Source organism: Ovis canadensis, chromosome 11 (genome assembly GCF_042477335.2).
Source record: "Ovis canadensis isolate MfBH-ARS-UI-01 breed Bighorn chromosome 11, ARS-UI_OviCan_v2, whole genome shotgun sequence".
In the NCBI taxonomy this organism is placed as follows: Eukaryota; Metazoa; Chordata; class Mammalia; order Artiodactyla; family Bovidae; genus Ovis; species Ovis canadensis.
In genome coordinates this window covers 38,112,694-38,132,010 of record NC_091255.1, presented here as the reverse complement: position 1 = coordinate 38,132,010, position 19,317 = coordinate 38,112,694, and the positions used below count along the sequence as shown (strand labels likewise).

Here is a 19,317-nt window from a genome sequence, read left to right as displayed (position 1 = left end):
TCACTTCCGGAGGAGGCGGAAACGGCGCCGGAAGTCGAGGGGCGGGTCAAAGGAGGCGCGGTCTCTCGAGCTCATGGCGGGGCTGTTGCTCGCGCCCGGCTGGATAATGCGGCTTCCGGGCCGCCAAGTTTGGCGTCTCTTGCCTCGCGGATTCGGGGTTTGGGGCCCAAGGAAGGAGACTGCTAGCGTCTTGCTAGGGCGGCTCTGCGCGAGGCCAGAGGAGGCATGGCGGGCCTCGGGGCTCGCTGCCTGCTGCCTGGGGAGCCGCCCCCTCAGCACTGCAATGCCGCCCCCGCCCGGGTCGTCAGGACCGGAGCGGAAGGGCAGCGGAGACCCCATGCGCCCCTCGAAGCCCGGGGTGAGTACATACCAGAGCCTTGCCTTTGCTAGTCTCGGCTGTCGGTCAGCCCTGCGCCCTTCCCATACCACTTGGTCATGACCTCAGAAATCACGCTACCTGGCCTCAGGTTGACCTCCACTCAGCCTGCTCACCTGAGTCACAGATTCTCATCCCGCGTTCCCCTCCGTTTTGCAAGTACCCTCGTCATTAAAGGGGCTTCCCTTGTGGCTCAGCTGGTAAAGAATCCCACCTGATAAAGAATCCGCCTGCAGTGCGGGAGATCTGGGTTCGATCCTGGGTTGGGAAGATCCCCTGGAGAAGGGAAAGGCTACCCACTCCAGTATTCTGGCCTGCAGAATTCCATGGACTCTATAGTCCATGGGGTCGCAAAGAGTCGGACACGACTGAGCAACTTTCACTTCCAGCATTAAAGAAAGATACCGGACTTGGATTTTAGTTAGCTATTGCGGGAAGAAAGTAAGTTTCAGGTTTTTACAGGGGGTCTCAACCGTAAGTTTGCCATAATTAACGAGTTAACGTTTTTTACAATTTGTCACTCGACTCTCCCTTCAGAGGCTTGGTGTGTTGTATGCTGATACTGAGCAAATGTGCGTCATGGTTGCGTGCTGGGTATGCCTTTTTCCCTTTGGTTTTTCCAGGATTCTAGGACCCCAAAGGAACTTAGGAGCCACTAGGCTGTAGTGATAAGTAAGAGAAGTGGTTATTGGAGCTGGAGGAAGATTAATGAGTTATTTTACTTATCGCGGAACTTGGAAGAAAGTACAAAGAAATAACGATGCCATTTGCAAGAAGTTCCACTTTTAAGTCTCTTCTACTTTGGCTTTGTTACTTCTGGAAACCAGATTTAGGTTCACCTCCCGGATTTATTTGGTTTATTTCTCAGTATCTGCACAAGCAGGTGATTAACTGATTTTTAAATCAGCAGTTGGGATCTCAGACACACGGGGTAACACTCACGGTGCTTGAGCCTTGGATGCTTTTTTCAGGTGAACAGAAATTGATTTAGGGAACATTCCCTTGGAAAGAAGTGCCTTAGTTATTGTGTTAGGAGCTCAGATGCTACTGTGTTTTTTCATCCCAAGGTACTGTGAAACATCCTGTCTGTTTAACAAGATTGAGGCCTCTGTGTATGTATTTTAGAAACTACTGCAATAAATTTAGTGTAATTAAATGAAGTTTACTAATACTTTTAATTTTGAAATCTCTGCCCCAGTAGCCTGTTTCCTGGAAGTCTTTAGCCGTCACATTTGCTATTGGAGGAGCTTTATTGGCTGGAATGAAGTACTTCAAGAAAGAAAAGACGGAGAGTAAGTAGATGCCATCCAGTGAGCTCTTATTATAACCCTTCCTGGCTATGGACTAGAATCTTGGTGGTGGTGGTGTTAAGCTTTGTATCTTGAAATAATTTTATGTTTATGGTAGAGTTGTAAAAATGACAGAGTTCCCACATATCTTTCACGTTATCCTCACCTAATGTTAACATCTTGTATAACCATGACTATTCACTATACTACAAACTTTTATTTGGGTTTCATCCGTTTTCCCACTATCCTCTCTGTTCAGGGCACACTGTCCAGCTGCGTGGAAAGACTTACTGTGGACAGATTAGGATGCAGATGGTAAGAAGTCCAGAGGGTACAAAGATGACTAAGGTGCAGTCCAGCCATCGAGGCATGCACTGAGTGAAGCAGACACAGAAGCAAAGGACTTCACTCGATGAGGTTCTGCCCGGCCAGGGGACGTTATGAGGACCTGGCGTGGGAACGCCAGGAGCTACTCTGGATTAACTCTTGGAGTTTAGAAATTGTTTACAAGAACTTTATATTTTAGTGAGTATTTCAGGACTTTTAAGGTTTGTTTTAGAAGTTTCTAGGAAATCCCTAAAGTATCACTCTGTTTTGATTCTTTGGAGAGTCTCTTTTGAAGCCATTATACAAAGGATAATGTTGTTATCTGGGAGTGAGAATATGTAGGCTTTAGAACCTTAGGAATATTAGCACCATACTGATACACAGATATATTTCTTTCATGTAGCAAGCAGTGTTTTACTAATTACGGTTTTCATATTTTACTATGTACTTCAGTTGCTTCAGTTTCAAAATGAAACAAACTTGACAAACTAGGAAAGTAGTAGAGACAGTTCTAGAAAACCGAAGCTTCTTTTGACTTTAGTTTGGAATTTTCACCTTCTGTTAATAGTCTTGTTTTGTAAAAACTTGTATTATGAAACAGTATTAAAAGTGAGAGTATTTTTGAGATGATGCTGACATGGTCATTTCCAAATACTTTATTGTGTATTTTCTACAAACAAGGACATTATTCAACATGACCACAATACAGTCAACAAAATCAGAAAATTACTGCTGTTCAGTCTTCAGATCTTGTTCAAGTTTTGCAGATGATACCCTCCTTTTATTTTTTAAACATTTTTTGGCCGTTCCTCATGGGATCTTTGTTCCCCTACTAGGGATTGAACCCTCACTCCCTGCAGTGGAAGCGCATAGTCTTCACCTTTGGACTGCCAGGGAAGTCACAACTGTTGCCCTCCTTTTACAGCAGAAAGATCCAGTGTTGAACCACACCTCATAGCTAGTTCTCTCTCTGTTCTCCTTCAGTCTCTAACAGTTTTGCAGCCTTTACCTGACTGTCATGACCTTGACAGCTTGGAAGATTACAGGCCAGTTATTTTTCAGACCATCCCTTAGTTTGGGTTTTTCTGGTATTTTCTCCTGATTAGATTGAGGATGCTGTGTTCTTGTTGCATTTAATCAGGTGTCACGTGATTTCAGTTTGTCCCATTACTGATGTTCAGTCTGATCACTTGATTAAGGTGGTGTCTGTCACTCTTCTCTACTGAAGATGTAATTGTGTGTTTTGTGATGTCCATTTATGTATGTAAATATTCTGTATTTATGCATGTAAATATTCTGTTCTCCATCAGATTCATTTCATGTATTTATGTCAGTGTGGGCTTATGATTTTCTTGCCAGCCAGTGAGTTGTAGTCCATTACTCTCTTTAGTTTGACACTCCCATTGTCCCAGATTGGTCCATGGGAGTTCCTGCGAACAGACTCTTGTTTCCTTCCAACAGTCCTCCAATATTCCTTTGAGTTCATCCTTAATTCTAGTGTGGTAGAATGTTCTGGGATCGTGTACTTTCTCTGCCCTAACCCTGGTAGCAGCCATTTCTCTAAAGAGCCTCATTTCCCTTTAGTGGAAGATGATGATATTTGGAAGTCAGGATATGAGCTCACTGCTGTTGGGGTGTGTCCACTCCTGCGTCCTTTTAGTGGACAGAGCTAAGAAAGAGATATACATGTTTATCGCTATATTTACTTCTGTATCTATATGTATTGAAACCGAGAAGTTCATATGCTACCTCCCATTTCTTTCCAACATTTCAAGGTTTGTTCTGCTGTCTCTTTCCATCGTCCTAACTCCTTTTCCATTTGTTTTAACTCTTCCGTTTAACGTATTTACTTATTTGATCAGGCTCCTGTGTGTAACTAAGGTCACATTGCTTCTGTCCTCTCCCCATGCAGCTGCCCTCCTGCCCGCTCAGGCTCCAGCGTCACTGCCAGGCCCCCACCTCTCCCGCTTGGTCTCAGACATGCTGTTCTGCTGAGACCCTCCTCCTCCCCATCATGACCGCACCTGGTGGCTAAGGATTGACTTGTTCTGGAAGAGGAAGAAAATGTTTTTACTGCTTCTTTTTTATAGTCCTTATTATGTACAGTAGCATTTCATTTCATTTCACTTTATGCTTATTTCTCCTAAAATATATATTTTTAAGCTTCTTGGAAACAGGCTCTTTCTTCCACATCTTATGCCCACAGTCATTAATATAGTGTGGACCATAGATCAGGCATTTGAGTACCTGTGGTTAGATTGACTTTTTTTCCCTCTCCTTCTGTTTGTGTTTTTTTAAGAACTGGAGAAGGAACGGCAGCGGAGCATTGGAAAGCCTTTACTTGGGGGCCCATTTTCCCTCACAACTCATACTGGCGAGCCCAAAACTGATAAGGACTACCTGGGTCAATGGGTATTGATTTATTTTGGTTTTACTCATTGTCCTGATATCTGTCCAGAAGAACTAGAAAAAATGATTCAAGTCGTGGATGAAATAGGTAAGAAAGCTGTCTCATTCTGTAAAAAGTACATGTTTACTTGATACCCTTAAAGTTACTATGCTTTTCATATTCTTATGTTACTGATAGGTGGAGGGTTGTAATTATTCAGTTTGTGAGAACATAATAATCTCAGTGTTAGACTTGTTAGTTGCTGTGATTCCTGTGACCTTATTCTCCACCAAAGAGGAAGTTTGTTTTGATGCTAAACGTTAGATTGCTTAAAAATGTCGGTGTGGTCTGGGTCTCCCTTAACTCTGCCTTGTGTCCTTTGGTTTTTGTAGCCTTTCATCACAGACTGTGCCATTGTCTTTCCCCCGGTGACTGCTGGTTAGACTAGGAAATGAATTGTTCCCAGATATTCAGACCTTATTAATAGTTTCCTGGCACTTGAGAAATGGTTGTGGGGGGAGTAGGGGGCGGGAATCCTACAAACACTGGATTGGATTAGAAGTCAGGATGTCCATACGATGTGATTCTGAGTAACAGCATGTCCGCACTGGTGCGGGTGTTTACTAGGATTTGTGTCTGATTGCACCACAGACGTGTGTGTACCTGCACTTCCTGAGGCTCATCTCCCCTCCCCTATCGGTGTTAGCTGTCCCTTTGTGCCTTGCTGTGCTGCACAATGCTGTGATTGCTACTTGTCTTCTCCCTTAGAATGTAAATAATGACTAATGAGAACTTTCTTTCAGACAGTATTCCAACTCTGCCAAATTTAACTCCACTTTTCATCACTATTGACCCAGAGAGGGACACAAAAGAAGCCATCGCCAATTATGTAAAAGGTATTTTTTATTTCCCACACTTCATGTCTGTTTAGTGGTTAGAGCTTTTGAAAGATCAGCTCACTCGAACCTTGCAGTGCCTTATGAGATACAGGGACAGGTGGTACCATCACTCGTTGTACAGGTGGATAGAAAGTGTCTCAGAACTGTGACTCTGGCTGGTAAGTAAATTATTTTGTCACAGGGGAAGGGTTGAACTTAGCCTTCATATATCAAAAAGGAAAGAGAGAGCCTTGAGTTGAGAGGCCGTAATTGCTTCTGAGCAATTCATCGGGAGCCTCTCAATGAAATGAAAGAAGAGAGTGAAAAAGTTGGCTTAAAATTCAACATTCAGAAAACTAAGATCATGGCATCTGGTCCCATCACTTCATGGCAAATAGATGGGGAAACAATGGAAACAGTGACAGACTTTATTTTCTTGGCTTCCAAAATCACTGCACATGGTGACTGCAGCCATGAAATTAAGACACTTACTCCTTGCAAGAAAAGCTGTGACCAGCCTAGACTGCATATTAAAAAGCCGAGACATTACTTTGGCAACAAATGTCCATCTAGTCAAAGCTATGGTTTTTCCAGTAGTCATGTATGGATGGAAGAGTTGGACTCTAAAGAAAGCTGAACGCTGAAGAATTGATGCTTTTGAACTGTGGTGTTGGAGAAGACTCTTGAGAGTCCTTTGGACTGCAAGGAGATCCAACCAGTCCATCCTAAAGGAAATCAGTCCTGAATATTCATTGGAAGGACTGATGCTGAAGCTGAAACTCCAATACTTTGGCCACCTGATGCGAAGAACTGACTCATTGGAAAAGACCCTGATGCTAGGAAAGATTGAAGGCAGGAAGAGAAAGGGATTGCAGAGGATGAGATGGTTGGAGGGCATCACCGACTCGACGGACATAAATTTGAGTGAATTCTGGGAGTTGGTGATGGACAGGAAAGCCTGGTGTGCTGTAGTCCATAGGGTCGCGAAGAGTCGGACATGACTGAGCTGTTGAACTGAACTGAAGTTCAGTTGCTTCTGATTTCAGCTCAGAACCTCATTCTCCCTTTTGTAAAATTAGGGCAAACATGCATTCTTGGAGTATGTTCATTGGGAGATTAAAGAAAAATAACTAAATATAAACACATTTTTGAACTCAGTGCATATTTTACAAATCTAAAGTATAAATGATAAACACATAGCTGTTTTAAGGAACAATTTCAGTTCAAACATCTCAACTTGTACTTAAAGCCTATTAGAAGGTACTTTTAAAGGCTGGAAATTATGGTAGAATTAAGGGTGAAAATTTAGATTCTTATGAGTTTGGGTAATTTCTCTGAATTCAAGTTTTCTCAGCTAAAAAAAGTGATGAGAACACAGTATTGTAAATCTGCTGTAATTCAGTTAAATATAATTCAAGTAAGAGAAAATATGTAAAAGGAAAGAAAAGAATGACTTGTTAAAATTTGTGTGATTAAACACTGGAAGCAAAAAAATAATAATAATGAGTAAAAATCTGATCAGACAGGTTTTGTGGTTATACTAGTGTGTGGAACATGGGTGCTTAAAACTCAGGAATTTCGATTTTAATTATGGTGAAATTGATTTCAGCTATTGGTCAGAAGGACTAATGAATTGTTTTCTAATTACTTTTATTATATGACACCTAATACATATCCTCAAGAACTTTGAGTCATTTTCAAATGTGTTTTATGAAAGACCTGCTGTATGTTTTATTATTTAACACATGTAATGAGAGATGGTTGATATATAAAAAGAGTACTTAAAGTACAGCATGCTGCTGCTGCTGCTAAGTCACTTCAGTCGTGTCCAACTCTGTGTGACCCCATAGACAGCAGCCCACCAGGCTTCCCTGTCCCTGGGATTCTCCAGGCAAGAACACTGGAGTGGGTTGCCATTCCCTTCTCCAATTCGTGAAAAGTGAAAGTGAAGTCGCTCAGTCGTCTCTGACTCTTAGCAACCCCATGGACTGCAGCCTACCAGGCTCCTCCGTCCATGGGATTTTCCAGGCAAGAGTACTGGAGTGGGGTGCCATTGCCTTCTCCGAAAGTACAACATAGTGTGTTCCATTTGACACATGGAACTCGGGACATCATCACCACAGTCCGAGTGAACGTATCCATCACCCCCGTCAGCTTCCATGTGTCCTTGCTGTTCATGTCTCTCCCCTGCACCTACCTTCTATCTCTAGGCAGCCACTTACCTGCTTTCTGTCGATACAGATTAGTTTGCAGATTTATAAGTTTATGTAAATGGGATTATACAGTATATGCTGTTTTTTTTAATGACTTCCTTCAGTATAATTATGTTGAGATTCATCCATGTTGGCTCGGACAGCAAAGAGCCAGCCTGCAGTGCAGGAGACCTGGGTTCGATCCCTGAATCAGGAAGATCCCCTGAAGAAGAAAATGGCAACCCACTCCAGTATTCTTGCCTGGAAAATCCCATGGATGGAGGGGCCTGGTGGGCTACACCCCATGGGGTCACAAAGAGTCAGACATTACTGAGCAACTAACACATACACAGACACACACCTTCAGTATAATTGTGTTGGGATTCATCCATGTTATGGTGTGCATCAATAGTTTATTCATTGGTATTGTTCAGTAGTATCCCATTGATGCACACTGGAGTTATTTCCAGTCTCTGATCCTTACAAATAAAGCTGTTGAGAGCACTGGTGTGCACCTCTTTGTGTGGATGCATGCCTTCATTGCCCTTGAGTAAATACCTCGGAGTGGAGTGGCTAGGTCAAGTAATAGGTGAGTGCTTAACTTTTTAAGAAGCTGGCAGACTTTTTCCCAAAGCGGCTGTGCATTTTTACACTCCCACTGGCACCATATGAGAGCTCCAGCTCCTCCACATCCTTTCCCCACTTGGTAGGGTCAGTCTTTTTTAATTTTAGCCGCCTCAGTAGGTGTTCTAGTGGTGTCTCATTGTGGTTTTAGTAATGCATTTCCCTTAATAACTTTTAATATTAAGCATCTTTTCATGCTGTTGCTTGCCGTCTATATATCTTTGGTAAAGTGTCTCCACATCTCTTTTTCATTTTTATGGAGCTGTTTGTTTTATTTTACTTAAGTATTTGCTTATTATTTATATTCCTGATAAAAATCTTTTATTAGGTGCATGATTTGCTGATATTTCCTTTTGGCCTATGGCTTGTCATGTCAGCCATGTATTTTGAAGAGCAGTTTCCATTTTGGAGGGCTTCCCTTGTGAGTCAGCTGGTAAAGAATGTGCCTGTAATGCGAGAGACCTGGGTTCTATCCTTGGGTTGGGAAGATCTCCTGGAGAAGGAAAAGGCTACCCACTCCAGTATTCTGGCCTGGAGAATTCCATGGACTGTATATTCATAAACACAACTGAGTGACTTTAACTTTTCACTTCATACTTCCATTTTGGAGAAGTTCCATTTATTAGTTTGTTCTTTTATATTAATGGATAATTTTTTTGGTTTCATCTGTGAGAAATACTTGCCTAACCCAAGGTTACAAAGGATTATTTTCTTACTGAAGTTTTAGAATTTTTATTATAAGCAAAATTTATATCCACAGCTTACAGGTTTGTCAGAAATTGGAGCAATAGCATTGTTATTTTTTAAAAGCAGGTGTAACTCATTGGGTAATAAATGATCTCAAATTTAAATATGATAAAAATGATCTCAAATTTAAAAGTCATACTGACTTTCACTTATCATCACATGCTAACCAAACTTAGGTATCCCCAAATGAGTAGATGTTTGAGTTGCTGTACCTAATGGAAATACCAAGACCCTATGGTAATATTCTTCATTAGTCAGTACAGTGGTTGATGATGATACCATTTCTAGTTGCGTATGGGGAGAATTCTAAGTATTTAAGTTGATATTTAGAAAATTACTGGAGTTTCAGCAATTGTTTTAAAAGGTTTGGATGTGCAGCTAGTTCAGGCTTCACTTAGCTTCTCTTCATTTACTCAGAGGATGGGGAAGTAAGACTGACCACCTTGCTTTTTTAGTTTCTGAGCAGTTTTTCAGTTTAGAATGAGTTAGACCAGAGGATGATAATGAGCTTCTCCCTTTGAAAGAAAGTGCTGCTGTTAAATGCTGGACTCAGCTCAATGGTCAGATGAATCCAAGTGTTATAAGTGACTTCCCCAGCTTACTTACGCAAATTCCAAAAACTTAATCGCAAATGCATGCTGTGAGATTATGTGCTGGAAAATGAGGCACAGGTATTTTGACCTGGCATGAACTAATCATCAGCCAAGTTTTTTCTCATGATGCAATGGAAAACTGTCATGCTTAATTCATAATAATATCTTTAAATTTCAGCATATCTCAGAACTTTACCTAAATGTTTAAAAACAACTAAATTAACAAAAGTTAAGACACATAATTAAAATACATTGCTTCCAGCTTTATTAGATAACCATGAAAGGATTTGACGTACATTATCAAGAACTTTTGGTTTCATTGCTCTTCTCTATTAATACCCTGTTTTAAGTTTCATTGATTTCTGCTCCAATTCTCTTCTGCATACTTTGGATTTAATTTGCTCTTTTTCTAGATCCTAAGGTAGGAACTTACAGGTTTTATGTCTTCTTTTCTACTATATGCATTCAATAAGTTGTGTTTCCTTTTTGATTTTTAAGTTTCTCTTGAGATTTCTTCTTTGGCCCATGTGTTGTTTAGAAGTGTGTTTAATTTCCATGTGTTTTGGGGATTTTCCAGATGTCTTTCTGCTACTGATTTCTGGTTTAATTCCAGTGGGGTCTGTCTTGGTGAGCATGACACATACCACAGAGGAAATTTTTCATTTGTTTTAGATGAATTTCTTCTTTGAAACATGAAAAACCGTTTAGGGACTCGCAGGAAGAAAGTGGCAGTACCTTTATAACTGGTCTTTGAAGTAGGGATGGTTGTTTTCTGCCTCTTCGTTTTCACTGTCTTTCTCATTTCTTATTTAGAATTTTCTCCCAAACTGATTGGCTTGACTGGCACAAAAGAAGAGATCGATCAAGTGGCCAGAGCATTCAGAGTGTACTACAGCCCTGGCCCCAAGGACGAAGATGAGGACTACATAGTAAGTAAATGCTCGATTTCAACACCTGGACGGGCTCCCAGGTCTCAGACATTTACAAGCTTTCCATGGCGACTGGCTTTAAAAGCAAAATGAAAACAGTAAATAATCTGAGATGATAGCAAATTCCTTAATAATTAGGGATGCTTGAGAGGATAGAAAAGTATATGTAGTTTTTGAAGGATGATTAATTTATATTTTTTGTTCTAATAGTTTATTTAATTGCCCGCTTTTCTCATGGCACATAAAATTGTAGAGCAGTATATTAAAATCTGGGATATGTTAAATTCACTAGAGATAAAATAATCATTTTGGACAAAGCACATTTTTAGTTTATAAACACTATTGGTTTACTCTGCCCTCTAATGAAGAGGTTTAAGAAATATACTCCTTTTGAGAAGTATTAGGCCTTAGGCACCTGCATTTTTGGGTTGAGTGAGTAAGAATTCTGAAAACCAAGAGAAAAGAAAGCCATAGTTACTTTTTCTAAGATTTCTTTTCATACCAGCTTTATACATTTGCATAATTTTGTGTTTAGTTGTGTTTGCGACTGTTATGCTCTGCATAATTAGGTGTTCAATATGCTATTTAAAAATGAAGAACAAATTCTATTAGGTGGTTCTTCTGCAGCCCTTACGTTAGAGAGCTGTCTTCACATTCATCAGCAGACCCAGGAGTCTCAGTCACCTTGTTCCTCTTCTTGTCAGTGGTTTCTCAGTGCAGCGTAAGCACCACCCCTACCCACCCACTTTCCTTCCCAACATGGACTTGCTTCCCTATCACATGAAGGGCTTAGATTGTATTTTAATATTTCAAGATTTTTCCTCAGTTGTCATGCTCTGTTTTCTCCGTAATATTCTTGTGACAAAATGATGAATCATAAGAGACGTTCCAGCTGCAGAGCTGGTTTTGTAGAAAGACAGTCAGGACCCTGAATCCCTGGTGTGCCAGCAGCGCCATGGCCGGCTTCCAGGAGGATGTGCAGAGGGAGCGTCTCACTGCAGTGCTGCCTCTACAGCCCACTGCGATTTCCCCATCACCTTTGGACCTGGAGCATGTGGGCGCCCCATGCTCTGGCCTAAATTGAAGGTGTGTTTCTGGTCCCTTTGCCTTAAACTCACATAGTAATCTTATTTTTAGTTCTGGTGCCTCATAGACTTAGGGAAACTTGAGTTCATGGGAGAAAAAGAGAAAAACCAGCATTTTTTCTTACACTCTAAGTTTAAGCAAAGTAGGAGGACTTACTGTGGTTTCCTCTTGTCACACTAACAGCATGAGAAGAAGCCAAGGAGAAAGGAGAGCTTTTCAGACTTCTATATCTTTCTGTAAAATAGAGTTGTACTCACTGGTTTTGAGCTTAACTTATGATAATAGTGAGAGCATTTGAGATAGTCAGTCAGACTTCCAGGGTTGAACAGCTTTATTAAACATACACACAGTTGTCAACTAGTTAACACTTCTTAGTCTTATGCTTATAACTCATAATCCTAAAGTTAAATTTTACAGATTAGACCAAACAACCTAAAATACTCAGTTAAAGCATTCAGCTAATGTTAAGAGATACTTTGCTGAACCCAGAGCACTGCTTACCACAAGAATGTGATTTGGGTCACGCTGCTGTCAGACACCCACCTCTATCATCGACTGACCCTCATCGTTTTTTATTTAAAATACCTTGAGGGAATTCCCTGGTGGTCCAGTGGTTAGTACTCCATGGTTTCATTACAAGGGCCAGAGTTCAGTCCCTGGTTGGGGAACTAAGATCCCACAGGTTGAGCAGTGCGGTAGACGGTAGATAGGCAGACAGACAGATAAAAATACTTGGAAAGCTTTGAGCTGGTTGGTCTTCACGTAGTAAGAGTGCATCTTCCCTTGTCTGACCATAACCAGCAGTGAAAGGCAAGGTGCCAGTGAGCTCATAAGCATAAACCAAACACAGGTGCTGAGATTTGTACCCTAAGATAGCCATGCAGATAATCCAGAATATGGGTATTAATCTTTTGATCTTTAAAATGTGAGTATTTAAATCTTATGGAGATTTCTTAAGCCCTCTAGCACCTATCTGAGACCCATTTTGAGAAATAAATACTGGTCTGCTACCATAGAATGGGATGTTTTGATAAGAATCAGCGAGTTCACTGCTATACACTTGCAAAATCAGCCAGTAGGAGGAGACATTCTCCAGCATCTTGGTTTCTTTCATGCTAGTGTTACTCTGTTCCTTGAGATGGTGGTGGAACTTAAGGTTTAAGGACATGCAGGGAGTGAGGGAGTACTTTAAGATGGAGAGGTAAAGGAATGAGGTTTTCTTAATCTCAGTAGCAACAGAGATGAGCTTCTGGCTGAATGCTTGTGGCATCCTCAGACCCGTAGTGTGCATAACCTGAGCATGCTGCACATTCCCGACAGCTAAGTGTGCAAGCCATCGTGTGATATGTGTAATGTTGCATTATTTTCTAAGTGTTAGTTAGGAAATACTTTTGGGAAAGAATACACGTGGCTTCAAACCTGAGATGTCCAGTCTTAATAAAAGAAGTGTGAGTTGTATAATGTGATTTCATCTTTCACCTGTTGGATCAGAAAGGCCAAATATATTGTCATGATCTTATTTACGGAAAGAGAAAATAAAGTGAAATTGGACCCACTGGCACTTCCATGCCTTGTTGATGGGATTCAACTGATACGCCCTCTTCGGAAGGCCATTTGTATTATCATCAGCATTTAAATACTTTTTAGGTTAGAGACCCTATTTTTTGGAATCTGCCCTACAGATAAAACCTACAATGTTGTTTGTAAATGGACTGAAAACCAAGCAACCATCTTTTAAAAGGCTTCTCTACATGTACTGATACAGAACATCCAGTATATTGCCAAGTGGGGGAACAAGTATAGTGTGGTGGTGGTTACTCAGTTGTGTCTGACTCTTTGCAACCCCAAGGACTATGGGCCACCAGGCTCCTCTGTCCATAGGCTTTCCCAGTTAGGAATACTGGCGTAGGTTGCCATTTCCCTCTCCAGGGGCTCTTCCCAACCCAGTGATCAAACCTGCATCTCCTGCATTAGCAAGTGGGTTCTTTGCCACTAAGCCACAAGGGAAGCCCCATAATGTGTTGTCACATTTGCATAAAAAGAAATAGGTGGGTATTGACACACTGATAAATGCAAAAGGCTTGTCTGGAAGAATCCAGCAGGACCTGGCGGCAGTGGTGCCCCCGAGGAGAATTTGGGGAGTCTGAAGGAGTGTGTATGTATGTGTACAAACTTGCGTGTTAGAAACGCTGCGTGTTGCTCCCCAGCCTTCCTACAGAGACGGTGGTGAGACAGTCTAAAGATTATGGACTTTGGAATGGGGTAGATCTAGGTTCTAAGCTTGCTCTGGCACTTACTAATTATCTCACTTGCCCCCCTGGAGCCTGTTTGTCGAGTGCAGAGCAGATAATAACTGTCTCCTGGGTTAAGATGACACGTGGAAGTACTTGTCAGCAGATGGTAGTGTCCTTTCTCTGCACTAGAAACTACTCAAACTTTACAGTGGAAACATGATAATTTGCTCTGCCCACAACCCCAGTGAACACTGAGATGTGGCCACTGACAAGTCTGACAGTTTGGGTGAGACAGTATTTTTACTATGTGTAAGAATATAATTTATATGAGGGATACTCATAAAATTAAGCCAACGCACACTGAAATTCTGTTTTTTTAAGGAGAAAGAACAGAATAGAAAGAGCAGGAATAAGGAAGAAATGGGGTGAAAAAAGAAGAGGTGTGAGCTGTGGAGTAGGGCGTCAGGAGACGCCTGGAAGCCTCAATCTGACTCTGTCAGCTGTTTGGATAAATGCAGGCCCCTGTCCTCCTGAGGCGAGTTACCCCCAGACCCTTGAGAGCAGCAGCTGTCTGAGCCCCTAGGTCTGCATTCTTTCCGATGTGAGTAGGCTAGGACTCTCTCCATTTGCTCTCTCTTTACGAATGTGAGTGTGTGAAAGCATGACAACTTCACAGACATAGCCTGTGTGTCCGGGTATATTTGCGGTGTCTCCAGTCTGGTATGTGTGATCACATTCCTGTGTTTGTCTTGCCGAATAGCAGTCAAGCCTGGAATAAACACCAAGGATTCCAAGGGCCAAGTCTTCTGCTCATTTTCATGTTTCCTTTCGAATCGCTAATATCCGAACTAAATACTGTGTTGGAATTTATATATATTATGTGTTTAGTGGTTAGTGTTCTGGGTTTTTTTCTCATAAAACATGGCAAGTAGAATTAAGGATGTGATGAATGATGACTAGTTCGTCCAAAAACATAAAAGAACATACCCAAGATCTAATAAAGAAAGTAATGTCTCACCAACACTTTTAATCCCATGTGATATCTCTTTATGATATGGTTAAGGGGTCAGATAAAATATTTTACTCATCAACATGGACTCTTTCCAAGTAGGCATCAGTGATCCACAGCTTTGGCTGCTCTGTGAAGGCCAGCAGCAGCCATTTCTTAGAAGTGTGTTCTTTCCTCAGAATTGTGTAGATGAGTGTGTTAAGGATTGAACTGAAAGAATCCCAAGTTCTCACTTGATGTGTCAAGCAATAGTTAGGGCAAATTTCTGAAACAAAAGATTTTAGATAATTGTGGTTGTGAATTGACTGTAATAGACTTAGGCCCATTCCATAAATGATGGAAATAATAGATGCTGCAGAGGTTAGGACCTTACCTGCAGGATTTATTCAGTACAGTAAGAAGCTTATTTTGGTGAACTTTTTGTCATCTTTCCCCTTTTCTCTGCAGGTGGATCATACAATCATAATGTACTTGATTGGACCAGATGGTGAATTTCTAGATTATTTTGGCCAGAACAAGAAGAATGCAGAAATAGCTGGTTCAATTGCTGCGCACATGAGGACACACAGGAAAAAGAGCTAATAACTAACACAGCATGGCCATGCTGTATTCTCCTGCCAAGGAGGAAGGACTTTATCTCCCGGAGGAGCCAATACATACGTGTACATACTGCAGCCTGCAGAGAGGCCTTCACACCGGGAGAAAATCTAAATTCTAGACAGGGCATATTACGCTTGGGTTCATCAAGGATGAATTCTTGGAACTGTATAGATTACAACCCAAAGTCTCCCAAATTGTGGCCTTGAGACCAGAGAACCCAGTTGTCTTGAAACCAATGGAATGGACCTCAAGGAAGGATACAGCTGGAAAAGACACGTCCATGGCATCTCCCCACATGAGTGGGGCCCTCTGGTCACGTGGCTGCCTCTCCAGAGTCTTGAGGCCTTGCTCAGACAGGTTGTACTGAATTTCTAGGAGGAGTGTCGCTTGCTTTCCTCTTTGAGGTGGCTGATGCAATCAGACCAGGCTCTCTGACATTCATAATTGATCTTTACGCTTGAAAGCATTAGTACAGTCTTCCTTGTGAGTGAGAATCATTGTCATTGTTCGCAGTGTGATCCCCTGTCGGCGGGTGCTGATTTTACTCAGAGCGAGGGAATCTGTTGTTGGGGACAAACTATTAGATCGGTTCCCCAGGGGTCTTTCTTGTGATTTTTAGCAGTATGATGTGTGGGGCTTCCAGGGACCTCCCGGAGGGTGTGAGAATATGGACCATGAGTGTGTACAGAGTACCTGCCTGCCTGTGCTAGACTGCACTTGTCTGAGATAAAGGTGTGCTCAGCTTTGCAGCTTGGACAAGCATGGCCTTTCTCATGGGTGCAGAGATGACAGCTTACAGCTCTTGGGGCTGGTAGGTAGGTGCTCGTTAAAGTGCAGGTGCCCGGGCCCAGGGCTGGGTTCACACCTGCCTCCCAGGTTCCTCTGATGCAATGGCTGGGGACTGGGGTCTCGAGAGGCTGTTTTAGGGGTCGGGGGATGTGGGGAAGGCAGGTTTGGATCTGGGTGAGGCCTCTGCTCATCTTTGGCGTGTCCATCCACAAAGTGCTGGAGTCACAGCCATTAAGGGAGACGCTGGCTTTTGTTTCAGAATTTAACTTCCCTGGAGTCTGGACTTGACTGTCTTGTCACTGTTCTCCACCTGAAGCTGCTGCAGAGCCTTTGCCAGCCTCCACACACTCTGACAGGTGTGGTGCCTCGTCAGACATGGACTTTCCCTTCACATCAGTTCTGTGCGTGTGACATGGCTCTATCTTTTGGTTTTTAAATTCTCTTCTCAATACTTAAGTTAAACCTACTACAGATATTTACATGAAGGGGTGTGAAGAAAGTCAAACTCTGGAGCTGTTCTGGGCTGAACTGTATCCCCTGGATTCGTATGTTCGTTGAAGTTCTAACCCCAGTGCCTCAGAATGAGACTGTGAGGAGACAGGGTCTCTCAGAAGTTAAAATGAGGTCTTTCAGGTGGGCCCTCATCAAACATTCCTTTTGTTCTTACAAGAGATTGGGACACAAGCCGAGAGAAGACCACGTGAAGACACGGAGAGAGGCCTTCAGAAATAAGCCCTGCCCATCCCTTGATCAGGGGCTTCTGGCCGCCAGAGCTATGAGACAGCGTCTGTTCAAGAGCTGGGGCAGTCATGCTTTGTGACGGCACCTAGTGGGCTGCCACAGTGCCATTCTCCCTTTGGCTCCTCATACAAAACTACCCAGATTTAGTTTATATAAACCTAACCGCAGGCAGAAGTCAATTGGTTTGGGATGACTTTCCTAGGAACCTTGTCAAGAAGGTGAGAAACTTAAAAGAACCTGGTCTCCTGCACTGCAGGCAGATTCTTTACACTTTGAACCACAGTGGAAGCCCCAGTAAAAGCCTAGTTTCACATAACAAAGATCTTAAGTATCTGAAATGCCAAACATTTAAAAAGATGGTCTGTTTTAAGCCACAGAACATTTGTGCAGATCGCTTTGCAGCAGCTTATGCCGGAGAAAATTCAGTCTTCATTCTCAGCTGTTGTAGGTTAGAGCTTGTGTCATGATCCAGAAAAGGAACAGAAGCTTTTGAAAAAGGCCGTTTATTTGCTCTTCATTCCAGTGTCAAGTTTAAAGGCTTAGAAGTTGGACAGAGGACCTCAGAGATGACGTCCAAATGTCTCTATGCAGGAGGGGACGCTCCCAGAGATGAAGTGCTGGCCTCACTCCTGAATCTGCATTAGAAGTTAGGTCCCAGTTTGTGGTCAGGTCCCTGCCTGTCCCAGGGCTGTGGGGTGCCTGTGAAAGTGAAAGCTGCTCAGTTGTGTCCAACTCTTTACAGGCCCATGGACTATAGAGTCCATGGAATTCTCCAGGCCAGAATACTGGAGTGGGTAGCCTTTTCCTTCTCTAGGGGATCTTCCCAACCCAGGGACCGATCCCAGGTCTGCATTGCAGGCAGATTCTTTACCAGCTGAGCCACAAGGGAAGCACGGGGTGCTCATGGGGGCCAGACAAAAGCTGATGCAGGGAGGGGGTACACTGCCCGTGGGGCACCCATTCATTGTAAGCCTCAGGAAATTAAAGTCAAGGCTGTCTCTCAATAAAGTACCACTTGGCAAACCTTGACCTGGGTGGGTTGTGTTTTTGCTGGACTTCAGTGGAATTACTATTTTAAGAAATGGGATTTATTTGAAAATTATAAGAATCCTGTCCATGCAGCAGGCCTAAAAGTACTGTGTGCACCTGGCTATCGGTGAGATAGCTGATACGTCAGATGTAAAAGCTGAGACTCGAATACCAGTAAAAACGCTGTGTGGATTGACAGCTAATGTGAACCCATTAAATGGTTTGAATTTGTGAATATCTGCATAAGAGATTATAAAATATCTTATGTTTTTAAATATAAGGTTAAAAGAAATTAAAATTTTCAGATCACCAGTACTGCTGTAAATAATGTCTTTTCTTTTTTTGCATATGGCACAGTTTAAGTTGTATGAGTGTGTGTACGTTGCAAGAACTACCCTTTCAAAGACCAGTCACACAAGCATTCTTCATCCATTGAGCTAATAAATTTTACCTGTGGTTCTTAGTTACATTACTCTATAGAGATATGGGTGGTTATTCCTATTAATGAGGTGCAATTAACCTCTTTAGCCATATGTTCCCCTTTAGAAGCTACAGGTTGTTTTCTATTCATTTTAAGACTGTCTTTTAAAGTTGATTAATCTTTCCATGATTGTAACATAAACATTTGTAATATTCAGAAAAGTTGGAATGTTTAAGTCAGCATTGTTCCCCCACCAGGAAACTTTGGATGCATTTCCTTTGAATCTTCAACTTTAGTCTTTGTACTGGAAATCCACCAACATGTCCCTTTAAAAAATAAATGTTAATGGATCAAGGTCAAGCTCAAGACTAGACAGCACTTCCCCACCATCGTCACTGCCGTTAAATGCTGGCTGGGTATCATTTAGAAATACTAAGGACCCACTCGGGTCGTGTTCTCAGGCTCCAGTTATGAACACTTAAACTAGCATGTGTGCCACTCGAGTCTTACAGAGCTGTTATTTTTGTTACATTTTTTCTATAGTTACTGAATTTGGTAAATATTGAAGGTAGCCCAAAATAGCCCCCTCGTGCCCAGGTTATGTAGTGGACTAACTGGAGAGCAAAAACGTTTTCAGGGTGAGCTTCAGTTGTTCCCTCACCTGTCGCTGTTGCTGAATGGTGCCATCGTTTCAGGTATGTTGGAGAAACTTTATTCTCAGGACAACATGGAACTGGGAACCGCAGGCCAGGGGCCTTCAGAGCTGGCCAGACTAGCTTCCCCCGTGCAGGTGCGGTTGCTGTGCAGCACTTGCGCACAGCCTGGCTCCCCAGCTTGTATAGCTTCTCGTGTGCTGAAGCCAGTCTGGTTTCAATCCTGGCGATGCGAAGGTAACTCGAGGCCTCCCTTTTCTTACCTGTAACCTGGGAACGTACGAGCATGGGTGGGGCAGGGTTGGTGTGAGGGTAAGAGAAGCAGTGTGGGACACCAGCGCGTGCTCAGGGGGTGATGGTTCATGTTTTTGGTCCTGATGAGGGTGGTGGTTTGGGTCTTGCTTAACAGGT

The 19,317-nt window shown here is 42.4% G+C and overlaps 1 protein-coding gene across 1 annotated transcript; it reads left to right on the top strand.

Annotated features, from left to right (window-relative positions):
- Nucleotides 1-5: 5 nt before the first annotated feature.
- On the top strand, nucleotides 6-18,147 carry SCO1 (synthesis of cytochrome C oxidase 1). Its single transcript, XM_069603567.1, has 6 exons — nucleotides 6-358; nucleotides 1,578-1,668; nucleotides 4,292-4,489; nucleotides 5,185-5,277; nucleotides 10,229-10,344; nucleotides 15,121-18,147. The coding sequence occupies exons 1-6, from the start codon at nucleotides 74-76 to the stop codon at nucleotides 15,253-15,255; spliced, it is 918 nt and encodes a 305-aa protein (XP_069459668.1). The 5' UTR covers nucleotides 6-73; the 3' UTR covers nucleotides 15,256-18,147.
- Nucleotides 18,148-19,317: the final 1,170 nt, after the last annotated feature.